Below are 20,135 nucleotides of genomic sequence, written 5' to 3'. Positions count from 1 at the left end.
CACCACTAGGGGGAGCTCCTTGTATACAGAGCGAGCATGCTCATGTGCTAAGCAAGTGTCTTCTGCGTGGTGGTAAAATATGTTTGAGTCCCCGCGGCTGCAGGTCTCGCAGCTGTTAGACATGCAGGGATGGGCAGCACGGTGGCGCAGTGGATAGCACAGCAGCCTTGCAGCGCTGGAGTCCTGGACAACATCTGCAAAGAGTTTATATGTTCTCTCCATGTTTGTGAAGGTTTCCTCCGGGTACTCCGGTTTCCTCCCACATTCCAAAGACATACTGATAGGGAATTTAGATTGTGAGCCCCAACGGGGACAGCGACGATAATGTGTGCAACCTGTAAAGCGCTGCGGAATATGTTAGCGCTATATAAAAATAAAGATTATTATTATTATTGCCTAACAAACAATACCGTATACGAGCACTAGGACCAGGATGAATCTCTTCGTAAGATTTGTGACAACCTCTGTAATTACTTATCACTAATTTGTAGCTCAAATTAGGTTAGAAAGAGAGGAAGGAATCACTTTATCAGGACGTGTTTGCCTATCAGGGGTGTGGGAAAGCAGGGTGACAGTGTCACTTGGATCAGTACTGGCAGCTGCTCAGCAATAGAAATAATGCCGCTTAATGTAATTTTTCTAGTGAGTATTTTCCTTTTCTTCCTTTCTGTCCCCTGTGTCTTGTCCTCGTAGCAGCAGCTGCTGTCACTTGAGAGTGCCTCTTTAAGAATGGATAGGGAGCGCGGTCTGGGCAGGGCTGGGACACGGCGGCTTATAATACGCGGTGTCCTTCACTTCCACTCACACTGCTCAGGAGACAGTGCCTGAGGCTGCAGGGAAGGACCTCACCCCAGATGCTGCACTAAAGGGAGCTGCTGCTGACATGTGCCTGGCACAGGTATGACACCTGGGCACTGCCCATATTAGGGGTCACTCCATCACTATACAGAGGAAAGACATTAAAAATCTAGAACAGATGTGAAGTGCTGTGCTCCAGTATTATCAGCACTGCCAGCTCAGTGTCTGGGTAGATGCCAGGCTCGGTCTGTGGGGCAGAAGTCGGGCTGATTGTCGGGGCAGGTGTCAGGCTCTGTGTCGCTGGTGGGGCCGAGCTTGATGTTGGTGATGATGCCGTGCTTGGTGTCGGGGCAGATGCTAGGTTTGGTCTTTGGTCATGTGTCGGGGATGGTGTTGGTCTCAGTGTTGGGACAGACGCCGGGCTTGGTGTCAGGGTGGGTGCCGGGTTCGGTCTGGGGGCAGGTGACAAGATCGGTGTTGGCGCAGGTGCTGGGCTTTGTGTCAGGGATGGGGTTCGGGGGCAGGGGCCGAGCTCAATGTTGGGGCAGATGCCAGGCTCGCTGCCGTTGCAGGTGCTAGGTTTGGTCTGAGGTCAGGTGTCAGAGCAGGTGCTGAGCTTTGTGTCGGGGATGGTGCCAGGTTCAGTGTCGGGGATGGTGCTAGGCTCAGTGTTGAAGCAGGGGCCGAGCTTGATATTGGGCTCAGTGTCAGGGCCGGTGCTGGGCTTTGTGTTGTGGATGGTACCAGGCTTGGTATTGGGGCAGAGGCTGATCTTGATGTTGGGGCAGATACCGGGCTCGGTGTCAGTGCAGGTGCTAAGTTTTGTGTTGTGGATGGTACCAGGCTCGGTATGGGGGCAGGGTCCCAGTTCGATGTTGGGGCAGATGCCGGGCTCAGTGTCAGGGCAGGTGATGGGCTTTGTGTTGTGGATGGTACCAGGCTCGGTATTGGGGCAGAGGCTGATCTCGATGTTGGGGCAGATGCCGGGCTCAGTGACAGGGCCGATGCTGGGCTTTGTGTTGGGGATGGTACCAGGCTCGGTATTGGGGCAGAGGCTGATCTCGATGTTGGGCAGATGCTGGGCTCAGTGACAGGGCCGATGCTGGGCTTTGTGACAGGGATGGTGCCAGGCTCGGTATTGGGGCAGGGTCCCAGTTTGATGTTTTGGCAGATGCTGGGCTCAGTGACAGGGCCGGTGCTGGGCTTTATGTTCTGGATGGTACCAGGCTCGGTATTGGGGCAGAGGCAGAGCTGGATGTTGGGGCAGATTTCGGGCTTGTTGTCGGTGTTTACATTGGGCTCACGGCAGGAGCTGGAAGAGCAGAATTCTGTGCAGCAGGTGCAGGATTAGTTCAGGACTCATGGCCGCCAGTATCTGGGTTACGGGAAGATAAGAAGTTTATCCAATGACACAATCTGTAAAGCCGATGAAAACTGATGCCAATTGCCCCCAATCTACTGGGTGTACAGAGGGCATCCTGGAAAAGTGCCCTGTAATTACACCTAAGTGCACGGGTCTGTGAAATAGCATCAGACAGAATTAGATACACACCTCAGCAAACTGTATCACACATGATGGCTTAAATTTTCCATGAATTTGGATACATGAAAGGCGTATTCTATGCAGGATTTTTTTTGCAATGAAAAACAAAAACGCTGAAAAAGCCGAAATCCTATGTATTAAAAAATTGCCTGCAGGGGTCTAAACAAATCAAATTCATTTTGTGTTTCTCGTACGATGCTGAGCTTTTTTCATCCCTAAAAAAACAGACGAAATCAGCAGCAAAAGTCCTACATGTGAACAAGCCGCGCAGTAATTACAGCAGTAATGGTAATGGAGGAGCCGGGCCCCATAGCAAGGATGAGAGTGGGGCCCCATGGCAAGGATGAGAGTGGGGCCCCATAGCAAGGATTAGAGTGCGGCCCCATAGCAAGGATAAGAGTGGGGCCCCATAGCAAGGATGAGAGTGCAGCCCCATAGCAAGGATGAGAGTGGGGCCCCATAGCAAGGATGAGAGCGGGGCCCCATAGCAAGGATGAGAGCGGGGCCCCATGGCAAGGATGAGAGCGGGGCCCCATGGCAAGGATGAGAGCGGGGCCCCATGGCAAGGATGAGAGCGGGGCCCCATAGCAAGGATGAGAGCGGGGCCCCATAGCAAGGATGAGAGCGGGGCCCCATAGCAAGGATGAGAGTGGGGCCCCATGGCAAGGATGAGAGTGGGGCCCCATGGCAAGGATGAGAGCGGGGCCCCATAGCAAGGATGAGAGCGGGGCCCCATGGCAAGGATGAGAGCGGGGCCCCATGGCAAGGATGAGAGCGGGGCCCCATGGCAAGGATGAGAGCGGGGCCCCATAGCAAGGATGAGAGCGGGGCCCCATAGCAAGGATGAGAGCGGGGCCCCATAGCAAGGATGAGAGCGGGGCCCCATAGCAAGGATGAGAGTGGGGCCCCATGGCAAGGATGAGAGCGGGGCCCCATAGCAAGGATGAGAGCGGGGCCCCATTGCAAGGATGAGAGCGGGGCCCCATAGCAAGGATGAGAGTGGGGCCCCATAGCAAGGATGAGAGTGGGGCCCCTTCTTCACGGATTCATGCTGCTTAGACTGCAGCCTCCTGGGTGGTGCGGAGTAACACGTTCATCTCACCCCATATAGACCCAGTTCCTATTTGCACTACATTAGGATCCGTCAAGAGCAAAGACGATTGTGCCATACAGGTGGGAACCCTACAATTTATTACCATTTCTTCCAAAATTGCTCCTTCAAGTCATTGAGATTCTGTCCTCTCATTATCATGGATTCCTGACAAGTTATAACATTTCCTTTCTTTACAATCTCCTGGAAGAAAGGGTCGGCTTAGGTCACACTGTGTAAAGGGTGGCTGCAGGGATTACGGGGTTAATAGGCGGATGACAACAGAAGAGTTATACATTCATAATACGGACATGATACATAGTTGCCCCAAAGAGTCTGTTACACCGAAATCAATACATAAAAATGACACATTGCAACAAGCGCAGCACATGATCAAGAAAGGGTTAAAGGTTACTACTGTATTCGTTGAGAGCAAACAGAGATACTGACTACAATGATGGAATGAAACGCAAAAGGGGAACCGCATTCATAGCCGTATGTGAAAAAGTCACAAAAGATGCCACGTTTTGCATCTTTTGCTCGTTTTCCGATGCTGCTTGTGGCTTGAACTGTGATTTCTGTTCTGCTGTAATGTCTATTGTCTGTACAAATCCCCTCTATAATTTGTAAAGCGCTGCGGAATATGTTGGCGCTATATAAATACAATTATTATTATTGTTCTAGTGGGAAAAGACGGACAGATTTAGTATGACATATGCCAGACATTCTCCCGCCGCCTGTGTATATCAGTATGCAGTCCACTATATACGATACGATACGATACACTTTATTGATCCCCGGGGGAAATTACAGGATCATTATGGGATCGTCCTCCTCACAGTATTTTCACCCCAGTTTCACCCTGTTCATTTATTATGGCATTCGCTTAGCATGAGTTCAGTATACAGCAGTGATTTATATGGCGGCATTTAATGCAGGTCTTTAATGGAGTCATGAGTAATCAGCATTATTGTTGGCGCAGCTGGTCCGGGCGCTGGCTGGCACATCCCATACATCTCTGCGCTTCCCGGAATCGTTAGTAATCAGATTCCCTTATTTCTAGCAAGGAGCGGTCCGCTTATTGTGCTGCAATCTGGTTACATATAATCTAATGCAATGCTCTCCAACCTGCGGCGCTTCGTCTGTTTCAGAACTACAACTCCCAGCATTTCCTGAGAGCCACAGCCTGCCAGAGCTTGCAGGGATTTGTAGTTTTGAAGCAGCAGGAAAGCCACAAGTTGGAGATTACTGATCTAAAGTGATTGTGATAATAGACTATATGCCACTCAGGGACCATGGAAAGCTGGGTGGTGCAATAGCTTTGAGCATTATTTAGCACCAGTTACCTGGCATCTGTAGTTTATGGCGGAAACCATGATCAGCAAAAATGAAGACGAAACCCTAATGGATTACATTGGGTTTATGCCTTTAATTGTTCTGGGCGACGTCTGCGGCTGAAATTAAATGGAAATGTAATAAAAGAAAATTAAGAGATTGAGCAAAATTCAGTGTGTGCCGCCTGTGGCCAAAATAATTAGCTAAGAAATCCAATCCTTCTATGTCAGCTCTTCTGTATGAACCCATGGTGCAGCACTTCAGGGTAAGATTGGGGATAATATGCAAACCAATGCACAAAATGCAGCATTAAGCACTGTCATACAGTCCACAAATAGTAGTCCTATACAGTGTAAAAACAATCCCAAAAGAAGGATCACAAAATAATAGTGCTAAAATAATGCCTCCAACAAGTGTCCTAATATTGCTGATGTAAATAATCCAATTACTACTGCCAAACGGTATGTAAATAATAGCCATACAGTGCACTAATGCTGTCTATGTACTGGCCAATATGCACCATACAGTATGTAAATAATACCGCTACACAGTACACTAATGCTGTCTATGTACTGGCCAATATGCACCATACAGTATGTAAATAATACCGCTACACAGTACACTAATGCTGTCTATGTACTAGCCAACATGCACCATACAGCATGTAAATAATACCGCTACACAGTGCACTAATGCTGTCTATGTACTAGCCAATATGCACCATACAGTATGTAAATAATACCGCTATACAGTGCACTAATGCTGTCTATGTATTAGCCAATATGCACCATACAGTATGTAAATAATACCGCTATACAGTGCACTAATGCTGTCTATGTACTAGCCAATATGCACCATACAGTATGTAAATAATACCGCTACACAGTGCACTAATGCTGTCTATGTTCTAGCCAACATGCACCATACAGTATGTAAATAATACTGCTACACAGTGCACTAATGCTGTCTATGTACTAGCCAATATGCACAATACAGTATGTAAATAATACTGCTATACAGTGAACTAATGCTCTCTATTAGTGATGAGCGAGGATACTCGTTGCTCGGGTTTTCCAGAGCACGCTCGGGTGGTCTCCAAGTATTTTTTAGTGCTCGGAGATTTAGTTTTCATAACCGCAGCTGAATGATTTGCGGCTACTAGACAGCTTGATTACATGTAAAGATTCCCTAGCAACCAGGCTACCCCCACATGTAATCAAGCTGTCTAGCAGCCATAAATCATCCAGCAGCGGGGCGGCAATGAAAATGAAATCTCCGAGCAGTGATAAATACTCGGAGACCACCCGAGCGTGCTCGAGAAAACCTGAGCAATGAGTATATTCCCTCATCACTACTGTCTATGTATTGGCCCATATGTGCCATACAGTACGAAAAATAATACCGCTATACAGTGCACTAATGCTGACTATGTACTGTCCAATATGCACCATACAATATGTAAATAATACCGCTATACAGTGCCCTAATGCTTTCTATGTACTGGCCAATATGCACCATACAGTATGTAAATAATAGCGCCATACTATGCACTAATGCTATGTACTGGCCAATGTGCGACATGCAGTATGTAAATAATACCGCTATACAGTGCACTAATGCTGTCTATGTACTGGCCAATATGCAGCATACAGCATGTAAATAATACCGCCATACAGTGCACTAATGGTGTTTATGTACTGGCCAATATGCACCATACAGTATGTAACTAATACCGCTATACAGTGCACTAATGCTGTCTATGTACTGGCCAATATGCAGCATACAGCATGTAAATAATACCGCCATACAGTGCACTAATGGTGTTTATGTACTGGCCAATATGCACCATACAGTATGTAAATAATACCGCCATACAGTGCACTAATGCTGTCTATGTACTGGCCAATATGCAGCATACAGCATGTAAATAATACCGCCATACAGTGGACTAATGGTGTTTATGTACTGGCCAATATGCACCATACAGTATGTAAATAATACCGCCATACAGTGCCTACATATTATGTACATATATTAATACTGTATTGCACCCAAATTAGAAAACCAGTAGTCCCAGATACTGGTGCTCGGAGATGGGGTCCAGTGTTCTCCATCCCTGGGGGAGTTTCTGCAGCCTGTGCACATATAGTGAGCGGAGTCGGAGGCGAGCGTCCCTACAGCAGCTAATGGCAGCATTACAGGATGGGGCACTAAGAGTCTGGTTCCGTTTCCCGTAGAACCTTCCGTTCTTTCCTTCTCCCGGAGACGTCACTATTTATTATTTTTTTTACCCTATAAAAATGGCGTCTTACATTATGCAAGTGTCCCTGAATGATCCCGAGTATTGATCTCCCGAGAGATGATCGATAGCACTCAGGTCAGATCCTGGAAAGTGACGAGACGTTCACATCTGCCGTACTACTCCCCCCATCATCCTGCCGACACATCAGAGAAGGAGGATGAGAGCACTTCCCCAGCAGCTGCTATACAATGTACTGACTGTATATCAACTTAGATACACTGGGAAGAAGGCAGTATCACAAATTATCTGCTTAGGTACACTATGTCACACATAACACACTCAAATACATTGGCTCAGCAGATAGAATTATATATAGTAGCATTAGAACCATTGGATAAATGAATAGTATCGCATGTGAGAAGTTTAGATACACTGGATCAGCATTTTATACACTGCTCTGCAGACAGCATCACACAGGATAGGATTAGGTACACTGCTCAGCAGACGGTATCACACAGGATAGGATTAGATACAGAGGTCAGCAGACAGTATCACACAGGATACGATTAGATACACAGCTCAGCAGACAGTATCACACAGGATAGGATTTAATACACAGCTCAGCAGACAGAATCACACATTACGGGATTAGATACACAGCTCAGCAAACAGTATTACACAGGATAGGATTAGATACACAGCTCAGCAAACAGTATTACACAGGATAGGATTAGATACACAGCTCAGCAGACAGTATCACACAGGATAGGATTAGATACACAGCTCAGCAGACAGTATCACACAGGATAGGATTAGATACACAGCTCTACAGACAAAATCGCACATTATGGGATTAGATACTACACAGCTCAGCAGATAGTATCACACAGGATAGTATTAGATACAAAGCTCAGCAGACAGTATCACACAGAATAGGATTAGATACACAGCTCTGCAGTCAGTATCACACAGGATAGGATTAGATACACAGCTCAGCAGACAGTATCACACAGGATAGGATTAGCTACACAGCTCAGCAGACAGTATCACACAGGATAGGATTAGATACACAGCTCAGCAGACAGTATCACACAGGATAGGATTAGCTACACAGCTCAGCAGACAGTATCACACAGGATAGGATTAGATACACAGCTCTGCAGACAGAATCGCACATTATGGGATTAGATACACAGCTCTGCAGTCAGTATCACACAGAATAGGATTAGATACATAGCTCAGCGGTCAGTATCACACAGGATAGGATTAGATACACAGCTCAGCAGACAGTTTCACACAGGATAGGATTAGATACACAGCTCAGCAGTCAGTTTCACACAGGATAGGATTAGATACACAGCTCAGCAGACAGTATCACACAGGATAGGATTAGATACACAGCTCAGCAGTACTTTGACCCTGGGAAATATTTTATAATGAAGTTTGGTGCCATTATATGATGGTGGAAGCAGTTATAGGACTTTCTTTTAGTGTTTGTGAGGGGGTCACTATTTTAATCCAGGATCAGGACCCCTGACAATAGCGGCGGGGGTCTCCTTATAATACACTCATGGCCAAAAGATTTGGGACTGACACAAATTGTGGCTTCAGTGTTTTGGCTTTTAGTCTGATGTTTATGGTTACTGACTGACAATTGTAAACATTCCATATATTGCTACATTTTATTGACAAATACATGATGTTCCTGTGATGTCTGAATATTCCCAGCGCTGCCCCTTATTCTCCCGACTCCTGCCACATATTCTCCAGACTCCTGCCCCTTATTCTCCAGACTCCTGCCCCTTATTCTCCAGACTCCTGCCCCTTATTCTCCAGATTCCTGCCCCTTATTCTCCAGACTCCTGCCCCTTATTCTCCAGACTCCTGCCCCTTATTCTCCAGACTCTTGCCCCTTATTCTCCAGACTCCTGCCCCTTATTCTCCAGACTCCTGCCCCTTATTCTCCAGATTTCTGCCCCTTATTCTCCAGACTCCTGCCCCTTATTCTCCAGACTCCTGCCCCTTATTCTCCAGACTCCTGCCCCTTATTCTCCAGACTCTTGCCCCTTATTCTCCAGACTCCTGCCCCTTATTCTCCAGACTCCTGCCCCTTATTCTCCAGACTTCTGCCCCTTATTCTCCACACTCCTGCCCCTTATTCTCCAGACTCCTGCCCCTTATTCTCCACACTTCTGCCCCTTATTCTCCGCACTCCTGCCCCTTATTCTCCAGACTCCTGCCCTATATTCTCCAGACTCCTGCCCCTTATTCTCCAGACTCTTGCCCCTTATTCTCCAGATTCCTGCCCCTTATTCTCCAGACTCCTGACCCTTATTCTCCAGATTCCTGCCCCTTATTCTTCAGACTTCTGCCCCTTATTCTCCAGACTTCTTCCCCCTATTCTCCAGACTTCTTCCCCTTATTCTCAAGACTTCTGCCACTTATTCTCCAGACTTCTGCCCCCTATTCTCCAGACTCCTGCCCCTTATTCTACAGACTTCTGCCCCTTATTCTCCAGACTCCTGCCCCTTGTTCTACAGACTTCTGCCCCTTAGTCTCCAGACTTCTGCCCCTTATTCTCCAGTCTTCTGCCCCTTATTTTGCACACTCCTGCCCATTATTCTCCAGACTTCTGCCCCTATTCTCCAGACTTCTGCCCCTTATTCTCAAGACTCCTGCCCCTTATTCTCCAGACTCCTGCCCCTTATTCTCCAGACTCCTGCCACTTATTCTCCAGACTCCTGCCCCTTATTCTCCAGACTCCTGCCCCTTATTCTACAGACTTCTGCCCCTTATTCTCCAGACTCCTGCCCCTTGTTCTACAGACTTCTGCCCCTTAGTCTCCAGACTTCTGCCCCTTATTCTCCAGTCTTCTGCCCCTTATTTTGCACACTCCTGCCCATTATTCTCCAGACTTCTGCCCCTATTCTCCAGACTTCTGCCCCTTATTCTCAAGACTCCTGCCCATTATTCTCCAGACTCCTGCCACTTATTCTCCAGACTCCGGCCCATTATTCTCCAGACTCCTGCCCCTTATTCTCCAGACTCCTGCCCCTTATTCTCCAGACTCCTGCCCCTTATTCTTCAGACTTCTGCCCCTTATTCTTCAGACTTCTGCCCCTTATTCTCCAGACTTCTGCCCCTTATTCTCCAGACTCCTGCCCCTTATTCTCCAGACTCCTGCCCCTTATTCTTCAGACTTCTGCCCCTTATTCTTCAGACTTCTGCCCCTTATTCTCCAGACTTCTGCCCCTTATTCTCCAGACTTCTGCCCCTTTTTCTCCAGACTTCTACCCCTTATTCTCCAGACTTCTGCCCCTTATTCTCCACACTTCTGCCCCTTATTCTCCAGACTCCTGCCCATTATTCTCCAGACTCCTGCCTCTTATTCTCCACACTCCTGCCCCTTATTCTCCAGACTTCTGCCCCTTTTTCTCCAGACTTCTACCCCTTATTCTCCAGACTTCTGCCCCTTATTCTCCAGACTCCTGCCCCTTATTCTTCAGACTTCTGCCCCTTATTCTCCAGTCTTCTGCCCCTTATTCTCCAGACTTCTGCCCCTTATTCTCCAGACTTCTGCCCCTTATTCTCCCGTCTTCTGCCCCTTATTCTCCAGACTTCGGACCTTCCCCCCGGCAGCTGGATATTGGCTTTTGGGTATGATGGCTGCCCATTCTTGTCCCACCAGAGCTCGAAGGTTATTACTATTCCTGGGTTTTTCTTTGTCGCTTTTTGATGACTGCCTGCATGTTCTCAGTCACACTGAGGTCTGGAGAGTTTCCCGGCTGTGGACCCACAATGTCACAATAGATCCTCATGGATGAGAAGCCCCCACACATAGTGATTGAGCCCCCTCCATGGATGACCTGAAGGAATAGATTACTCACCACCTTTCATTGATGTTTTGCAGCAGTTGAGTTGTATTATGAGGTTCTGCAGCCGCTGAGGTGGATATTATGAGGTTTTGCAGCAGCTGAGGTGCGTATTATGAGGTTCTGCAGCAGCTGAAGTGTATAATGAGATTCTGCAGCAGCTGAGGTATATGTGGGGTTCTGCAGCTGCTGACGTAGGTATTATGAGGTTCTGCAGCAGCTGAGTTTCATATTATGAGGTTCTGCAGCAGCTGAGGTGCGTATTATGAGGTTCTGCAGCAGCTGGTGTATGTGAGGTTCTGCAACAGCTGAGGTGTGTTATGAGGTTCTGCGGCAGCAGAGGTGTATTATGATGTTCTGCAGCAGCTGAATTGTATTATGCGGTTCTGCAGCGGCTGAGGTGTGTATTATGAGGTTCACCAGTTGAGCTGCTGAAGAACATCTTTCAAGCAATACATATCACCTCATGCTAGTCTGTCAGTGGCTTGGGGGTCCATGTCGCTCAGGTATTAGGGGGAAACTCACCGTTGTGTGGAATTGTGCATGTGTTTTCTCGTCCTGGGAGGCTGAAATTGGAGCCGTCTTTCCACTGGACCTACTATGTTACTGTGTAACCCTATAAGTGCAGGTCCGCGCCGTCACTCACCGGCTCGGGGTATTCCCTGCGCTGCGCAGCTCCCGGCTGAATGTCAGTTTTCCATGTTGCTCCTTCTCCCCTTCCCCAGGAAGAAATGCAAGACCCGTCTTAATGAAGCAGCAGACAATGGCGGACACCATGCAGAAAACTCATTAAGCCTCTGCTTGCTGGATACATGATCCAGACGGAGTCCTGAACCCTGGGAGGACGCCAGCTCCGCGTATCAGGTCAGTGTGCGCCGAGAAACCGAGGGCGGGACGAGCACGGGCCAGCGGCGTATAATAGTGCGGAAGCCTTATACGAGGAGCGGCCGATGTCAGGACATCTTATTACAGTACAGCAGTGATATTCAGTGCTTTGAAAATGTATTCATACCCAGTGAACTTATCCACATTTTTTCACGTTACACCCACAAACTTAAATGTACTTTATTGGGATTTTATGTGATATCAATACAAAGTAACAAGTATTTGTGAAGTGTAAAGGAAATAATACGAGGTTTTCTAAATATTTAAAAAGTATAAATCTGAACATTGTGAGGTGCATTTGTATTCAGCCCCCACAAGTCAGTATTTTGTAGGACCACCTTTCGGTGCACTTGCCGCTGCAGTCGTTTGGGGTCTGTCTCTTCCAGCTTTGCACATCTAGAGGTGACATTTCCCCCTTCTTCTTTGCACACCCGCTCTCGCTCAGTGAGATTGTATGGAGACGTCTGTGGTCTGCAATTTTCACAGATTCTCAGTGGGATTGTGTCTGGTCGGTGACTGCGCCGTTCACACACGTCAATGTGCTCGGATTTAAACCCTCCATTGGAGTTCTGGGAGGATGTTTAGGGTCGTTGTCATGGTGGAAGGTGAACCTACGCCCAAGTCTTTTGAAGCCTCTATCAGGTTTTCCTCCAGGATTGCCCCGTTTTTACCTCCATCCATCTTCCCATCAACTGTGACAATTTTCTCTGCCCATGCTAAAGAAAAATCTCCTCACAACATGATGCTTCTTCCACCATGTGTGACGGTGGGGATGGTGTTTTCAAGGTGATATGGAGTGTTAGTTTTCTGCCACATATAGCATTTTGCATTTAGCCCAAAAAGTTCTCCTTTGGTCTCATTTGACCGGAGTCCCTTCTTCCACATGCTCGCTGCATCCCCTATGTGGCTTTTTGAAAACTGAAAATGGGACTTCTTATGGCTTTCAAAAATGATTTTCTTTTTGCCACATTTCAATAAAGACCAGATTTGTGAAGTACACAACTAATAGTCATCCTGTATAGATTCTCCCCCCTGAGCTGTGGATCTCTGCAGTGCCTTCAGTGTCCATAGGTCTCTTGGCTGCTTCTCTAATTGCTGCTCTCCTTGGTTGGGATATCAGCTTAGGTGGACGGCCATGTCTTGGTAGGTTTGCACTTTGGACAAACTCCTTCCATTTTTGGATGGTGGATTGACCAGTGCTCTATGATGTGTTCAGGACTTCGGCTATGTTTAATAACCTAACCCTGCTTTACTCTTCTCCACAACTTTATCCCTGACCTGTCTGGTGGGCTCTTTGGTTTTCATGATGCAGTTTGATCCGAAATGTTCTTACACAAACATCTGAGGCCTTCACAGAACATCTGTCGTTATACAGGAGGAGAAATCACACCCAGGGGGCGCAGTGTACTAATTATGTGACTTCTGGAGATAATCGGTCACTCAGGATTTTATTTTGGAGTATCGGACTTTAGGGGGCCGAATATAAATGTTGTTGCTATCACCTAAAATCCCATTAAAGTACTTAAGTTTGTGGGTGTAATATGAAAAAATGTTGAACAGTTCACAAGGCATGAATACTTTTTCAAGGCACTGTAAGAGGAGCAAATATCAGTCACATATATGTATATAAATGTCTCCTGAGGTTTTTATTACTGGAGATATGGAATGTAAAGTAGTGATCATGGGGAAGGAGAGGGTTTTTTTACTGAAATGGCTGATACCAGAGAATAGATTTCAGTGTATAAACTAAAGCAGCATATGATAATAATGATTGTTAATGATAGAAGCTGATGCTCTCCATATAAAGCTGCACTAACTGTATGTCACTGTATATATATCAGGCGCTGAGGTGTGAGATCTAGATCACACCCGTCACTTTATATGGGGTACGCTAGATGTCACTGCATATGATGGCCCTCCAGATGTCACTGTGTATGGGGGCACTCTGACTAGTACAACTAATACTGCATATTGAAGTACACTGTCTGGCACTGTATGTGGGGGTCTTTGCTTGCATTGTAGGGTAGGCTGCTGCTCTCTCAGGCTGACACTACACATATACAGTAATATTATTGCTTGTTCTATCTGATCACAGTCTCCCATTCTTTGGTGTCCAGGTCCAGAGAGCTGAGGGTGCAGCGGGTACACGATGACCTCTCCGTGCTTCGCCCGTGAGTATCAGGACAGTGCGGGGCCCGAGGCCAGGTCTGGCTCCTCCGCTCACTGTGTTCTGTCTGCAGGTCTGCAGCTGGATGAGAACTTGCAGCTGATGCAGGCCGGATCCGTGATGAGGAAAGTGAAATCCCGAAATTGGAAAAAACAAAGATACTTTAAACTCCAGGAGGATTGTATGACCATCTGGTACAAGTCGAAGAAGACGGGCAACACCAAGTCCACCTGTGAGTGCCAAAAGGGCCAACATCAATGCAAAAAAGAACAAAGAACGGCTGCAACCTTCTGATACACTTTGTTTCAATTCCGCTCTATTTTCAAGATCAGAAAAGGAAACTTTCAATCCAAACAGACCTGATACATCTCACAGCTGAAGGTTTGCTACAGCTGCATTCAGCCAACAATCCTCTGTAAGGGCTGTCCCACACGTCCAGATAATTCCGGTACCGGAATAAATCGGTACCGGAGTTATCCGTGTCCGTGTGCCTGGGAACTCACGGAGGCCATACGTGCGGCACACGTGTGCCGCCCGTATGGCGAGTGGGTACCACACGGAGCGTGTGGTACCCACTCTGCATGGTGCTGAAGCTGCGATTCATATCATCCCTGCAGTAACGTTTGCTGTAGAGAAAATATGAAGAATAGTGTTTAAAATAAAGATCTATGTGTCCGCCGCCCCCCCACCCCCTGTGCGCCCCCACGCTGGTCAGAAAATACTTACCCGCTCCCTCGCTGCTTCCTGGTCTGGCCGCGGCTTCTCCTGCATGCGGTCACGTGGGGCCGATCATTTACAGTCATGAATATGTGGCTCCACCTCCCATAGGGGCGGAGCCGACTATTCATGATTGTAAATGATCGGCCCCACGTGACCGCATACAGTAGGAGGCGCGGCCAGACCAGGAAGGAGCGAGGGAGCGGGTAAGTATTTTCTGACCAGCGGGGGGGCGCACAGGGGGTGGGGGGGGGTGGCGGACACATGGATCTTTATTTTTAACACTATTCTTCATATTTTCTCTATAGCAAACGCTGCTACAGGGAAGATATGAATCGCGGCTTCAGCACCATGTGGGGGGGACAGCGCTTACTGTAGCGCTGTCTCCTGCACGCACACGGACCCCAGACGGAGAATGTCCGCGTGAGGTCCGTGTTTTACGCGGACCCATTTACTCTATTGGGTCCGTGTAAAACGTGCGCTCCCACGAACACTGACATGTCTCCGTGTTTGGCACACGGAGACACGGTCCGCAAAAAATCAATGACATCTGCACAGATGCATTGATTTTTATGGGTCTACGTGTGTCAGTGTCTCCGGTACGTGAGGAAACTGTCACCTCACGTACCGGAATCACTGACGTGTGAAACCGGCCTAAACTAAACACCCTGGGATCCAGGGAGACACATTGTAGCAAAGCCTCAGAGCAGGAGAGAGATATGTGCAGCTGATTAATGGTTTATCTAAACTGGATACAATTGTATCAAACACTCAGCTGTCAGCAGTATTAGTTCTGTGCAGTTTTTTAGCCTTTAGGTGTAAACAAGAATTTTCCTTTTCCTGCACAAAAAGCAGAGAAGAATTGGAATACAAAGTATAAAAGAAAGTTGCAAAAAAGAACTTCAAGCTTCACTCTCAGGGGTCGAAGCTTCTGATAATATTTGCCACTTGATAATTATTTCTCTGATCTTCGATTTCTGGATGGATATGGCACAGGCTGCGGGGCATTATCTGGCGGTGCAGTACATCTGCGCTTCCATTACTGATTCCCCCCAGGCACTGAATCTTGAGCAGGGAGTTCTGCATAGGTAAAGTTTTGCCAGAGCTGCTGCTGTGAGAATGGATTTCCAGTAATCAGTCTGCGGGAACAGTGGGGGGTGATAATCTGCGAGTTTAGGGGCTAAGAACAGTGAGGTTAATGCAATGGAGCAGACGGGTCGCCCAGCACTGTGCATTACTCATGGTTTGGATTCCAGGAGAGCTGTGGTTTTCCATGATGAAAGCCGTGTCTGCAGCACTATGATTTACAATTCCTGCAAACAGCAGAAACATATATTTTACAAATAGTAAACTCAGATTGTAAAACCACCTCTCAGCAACATATTAGAGTATAATAAAATAATAATAATCTTTATTTTTATATAGCGCTAACTTATTCCGCAGCACTTTACAGTTTGCACACATTATCATCGCTGTCCCCGATGGGGCTCACAATCTATATTCTCTATCGGTATGTCTTTGGAATGTGGGAGGAAACCGGAGTACCCGGAGGAAACCCACACAAACACGGGGAGAACATACAAACTCTTTGTGGATGTTGTCCTTGGTGGGATCTGAACCCAGGACTCCAGCGCTGCAAGGCTGCTGTGCTAACCACTGAGCAGTACAGTCACTGTGTACATTACATTACTGATCCTGTACTGATCCTGAGTTACCTCCTGTATTATGCTCCAGAGCTGCACTCACTATTCTGCTGGTGCAGTCACAGTGTACATACATTACATTACTGATCCTGAGTTACCTCCTGTATTATACTCCAGAGCTGCACTCACTATTCTGCTGGTGCAGTCACTGTGTACATACATTACATTACTGATCCTGAGTTACATCCTGTATTATACCCCAGAGCTGCACTCACTATTCTGCAGGTGCAGTCACTGTGTACATACATTACATTACTGATCCTGAGTTACATCCTGTATTATACTCCAGAGCTGCACTCACTATTCTGCTGGTGCAGTCATTGTGTACATACATTACATTACTAATCCTGAGTTACCTCCTGTATTATACCCCAGAGCTGCACTCACTATTCTGCTGGTGCAGTCACTGTGTGCATACATTACATTACTGATCCTGAGTTACATCCTGTATTATATCCCAGAGCTGCACTCTCTATTCTGCTGGTGCAGTCACTGTGTGCATACATTACATTACTGATCCTGAGTTACATCCTGTATTATATCCCAGAGCTGCACTCTCTATTCTGCTGGTGCAGTCACTGTGTACATACATTACATTACTGTTCCTGAGTTACATCCTGTATTATACCCAAGAGCTGCACTCACTATTCTGCTGGTGCAGTCACTGTGTACATACATTACATTACTGATCCTGAGTTACCTCCTGTATTATACTCCAGAGCTGCACTCACTATTCTGCTGGTGCAGTCACTGTGTACATACATTACATTACTGATCCTGAGTTACATCCTGCATTATACCCCAGAGCTGCACTCACTATTCTGCTGGTGTAAAGATTTGATCTTCCACATTGAATACTTTAAACAGTTTTTTTTCTTATTCTAGTTTCCATCAGTGACATTGAGACGGTGCGGGAAGGTCATCAGTCTGAGATTCTGCAGAGCATCGCTGATGAGTTTGAGTCTGAGCTGTGTTTTACAATCGTCTTCTTCGGGCGTCGGGCTAACCTTGACCTTGTGGCAAGCACGGTGGAGGACGCTCAGTGCTGGATCCATGGCCTAGAGAAACTAATGGAGACAGTGAGGAATATGGACCAGAAGGAAATCCTCGATCAGTATCCTTCAAATCGTTTTACAATCAGGGAGTTCAAATTCTTCCCCATTTTCGAGATCTGCGCTTGCTGTCAATGGATGGAATATTCTTGCTGATATCTAGAGGCTAAATACCCAAATCATATTGATGTTGATGCAGCTACAAATTGATACAATATATCCATGTAGGTAAAGGCTTGAAGTCGACTGTGAATTGTGTTGTGTGGATTTCTTGAACTGATACATTGTGACACACCATCAGCTGTGCTAGAAAGACTAGATGTTCTCACCATAAACAAGAATGTTTCCTTACAGTAAAAGCAAGCAGAGATGTGGAAATCAGTGAGATCCTGGAGCAGAAATTAGACACTGTGAAATTCTTTAATTTTACTGATTTTATCTTGGCTTTGAGTTACATTGTCCTCTCTGCTCACAACCAAAGCTGACATAAAAATTAGAGAGCAATGCATTGTGGGAATTCCTGATGACTGACACATCACAAGCTGCAAATTATAGAATTTTTTTGTTTTTAGCTTGGGCTGTGACTGGAGCATCACTTCACATAACGTCAACATCATAAAGGCCAATAAAATAAGTAAAGTAAAATATTTACAATGTAACTCAGCACTAAGTGCATGGCTGCCGAGAACTGCTGGGCCAAAAGGGTGGGACTTATGTAAATGCACCCAAAAGTGGGCATTATGGGGCAAGTTGGGGGTGGAGACTTAAAGGGGTTCTCCACCTTTGGGGACAATATTTTTTGTACTTACATACATGGATTTGGGGCTAAAAATCATTTTTGCATTTTGGCTTCATTGCAAATTTTGCTCCATTTGGTTTTACGAAGCTCTTTGTTTCTCCGCACATTTAACTTTAGAGTCGTCTGTGGTCATAAATCAGCCGAGAGGAGCTCAGAAAATGACAGATAGAAGAGTAAGAAACTCTTAGCATGCCTTTACATAAAAAAGTCCAGAAAAGTGGACAACCCCTTGATACACTGCAGTTCACCGGTGAATGTCGCTTTTCCCTTGACCGGCCACTCAGATGGATCTGCGACTGGTTCCAAAAGGCCGACAAGAATCGAGACGGGAGGATGAATTTTAAGGAGGTCCAGGATCTTCTGAAAATGATGAATGTGGACATGAACGAGCAGCACGCGTATCGTCTGTTTCAGGTAATGGGTGTGAATACTTATGCAAACCAAAGGTGGGCTAATACGAGGCAGCTATCATCAGTTATGCGTAGAGGTGGGCCGGGAGTGATCGTGTTTGCAGCAGATAAAGAGCCACATATTGGCGACCACCGAATCGTCCTAAAAGAAGAAAATACAAAACATCTCAATTTTCTTAAAGGGGAGGAATTTATTTCTGTGGTCAAAGCATACGTGACATTACAAGACATGAGAATCTCGTGATCGTCTGACATCCAATCTTACGATTGGCCGAGTGCAACAAGCTCCCAGCTGATCCTAATGAATAATGCAATTTGGTCAAGAGTATCAGTCGCTCGCGAGTCCCCGGTGGCGGCCCATCCGTAGGCGTCTAAGATATAAGAGAATATTAATTAGTAAGTAACCCCCGATACAGAGTGGTCTAAGGCGGGTGAGATCCAGAACCTGCAGTAAATAATAGACCTTGTGAGAGGCAGGGTAGAGGGGTCGGCGCGCGTTCCAGGCCATTAGGGTCTCAGTAGTTGCAGAATTCTGTCCGGTGAGAAGCGGCTTCATGTAATCTACAATGGCTGGAAACATAAGGAGAAGGACGAGCAGCGGCTATAGATTTAATCACAGAAACTTGAGGAAGAACTGCTCAGCTCTGGTACATCTGCTCAGAGAACAAATAACCCCGCCATACCGTGCATCATTAGCCATGCAGAATACTGTCCACACCGCAGTGCTAGATATTGGCCAAACAATACTCTTACACAGATGACTCGGGGCAAAGCAAGAATTGCTCCCCCTAACCCAATAATAATGCCTCCTTAAAACAAATCATACTCCCTGAATGCCCCCTTACAATAAATAATGCCGCATGAGTGCTTCCTTCAGAAAGTACTAATAACCACTTAGCACCCCTTTAAAAATTAATAATGCACATGAGGGCCCCCTCCAAAAATAATAATGTCACCTTTGTGTCACCATCTGCAAAAAAAAAATGGCCGAGTTCTCATCTTCCCTGCACATAGAGCGGAAAGGTGCAGGAAGTGCGCCCCTTTAACTTAGTACTTTGTTGCGCCACCTTTTGCTGCGATTACAAGTCGCTTGGGGTTTGTCTCTATCAGTTTTGTACATGGAGAGACTGAAATTCTTGCCCATTCTTCCTTGGCAAACAGCTCGAGCTCAGTGAGGTTGGATGGAGATCGTTTGTGAACAGCAGTTTTCAGCTCTTTCCACAGATTCTCGATTGGATTGAGGTCTGGACTCTGACTTGGCCATTCTAACACCTGGATACGTTTATTTGTGAACCGTTCCATTGTAGATTTTGCTTTATGTTTGGGATCATTGTCTTGTTGGAAAACAAATCTTCGTCCCGGTCTCAGGTCTTTTGCAGACTCCAACAGGTTTTCTTCAAGAATGGTCCTGTATTTGGCTCCAACCATCTTCCCATCAATTTTAACCATCTTCCCTGTCCCTGCTGAAGAAAAGCAGGCCCAAACCATGATGCCACCACCATGTTTGACCGTGGGGATGGTG

General features: G+C 46.6%; 1 protein-coding gene and 1 long non-coding RNA gene across 3 annotated transcripts in view; one reads left to right on the top strand and one right to left on the bottom strand.

Annotated features, from left to right (window-relative positions):
* Positions 1–822: 822 nt before the first annotated feature.
* Positions 823–20,135, top strand: part of PLCD4 (phospholipase C delta 4) — a 54,122-nt gene continuing 34,809 nt past the window's right edge. Inside the window, exons 1-6 of one of the 2 annotated variants that reach the window (XM_077273193.1) lie at positions 823–898; positions 11,606–11,744; positions 13,883–13,936; positions 14,006–14,164; positions 17,238–17,466; positions 18,488–18,617. In XM_077273193.1, coding sequence (XP_077129308.1) covers positions 13,915–13,936; positions 14,006–14,164; positions 17,238–17,466; positions 18,488–18,617 — 540 coding nt within the window. In that variant the 5' untranslated portion in view covers positions 823–898; positions 11,606–11,744; positions 13,883–13,914. Of the gene's footprint in view, positions 899–11,605; positions 11,745–13,882; positions 14,165–17,237; positions 17,467–18,487; positions 18,618–20,135 lie in introns of both variants that reach the window. The other variant, XM_077273192.1, reaches the window with a different exon arrangement.
* Positions 18,645–20,135, bottom strand: part of LOC143784677 (uncharacterized) — a 36,413-nt gene continuing 34,922 nt past the window's right edge. The window contains exons 2-3 of the long non-coding RNA XR_013217869.1: positions 19,077–19,183; positions 18,645–18,984 (exon numbers count right to left, since the gene is read on the bottom strand). This is a non-coding gene — a long non-coding RNA (uncharacterized LOC143784677). The remainder of the gene's footprint in view (positions 18,985–19,076; positions 19,184–20,135) is intronic.

The sequence above is a fragment of the Ranitomeya variabilis genome, chromosome 7 (assembly GCF_051348905.1).
Source record: "Ranitomeya variabilis isolate aRanVar5 chromosome 7, aRanVar5.hap1, whole genome shotgun sequence".
NCBI classification, from domain to species: domain Eukaryota; kingdom Metazoa; phylum Chordata; class Amphibia; order Anura; family Dendrobatidae; genus Ranitomeya; species Ranitomeya variabilis.
The sequence above is the reverse complement of the archived record's forward strand: the minus strand, read 5'-3'. Positions and strand labels throughout refer to the sequence as shown.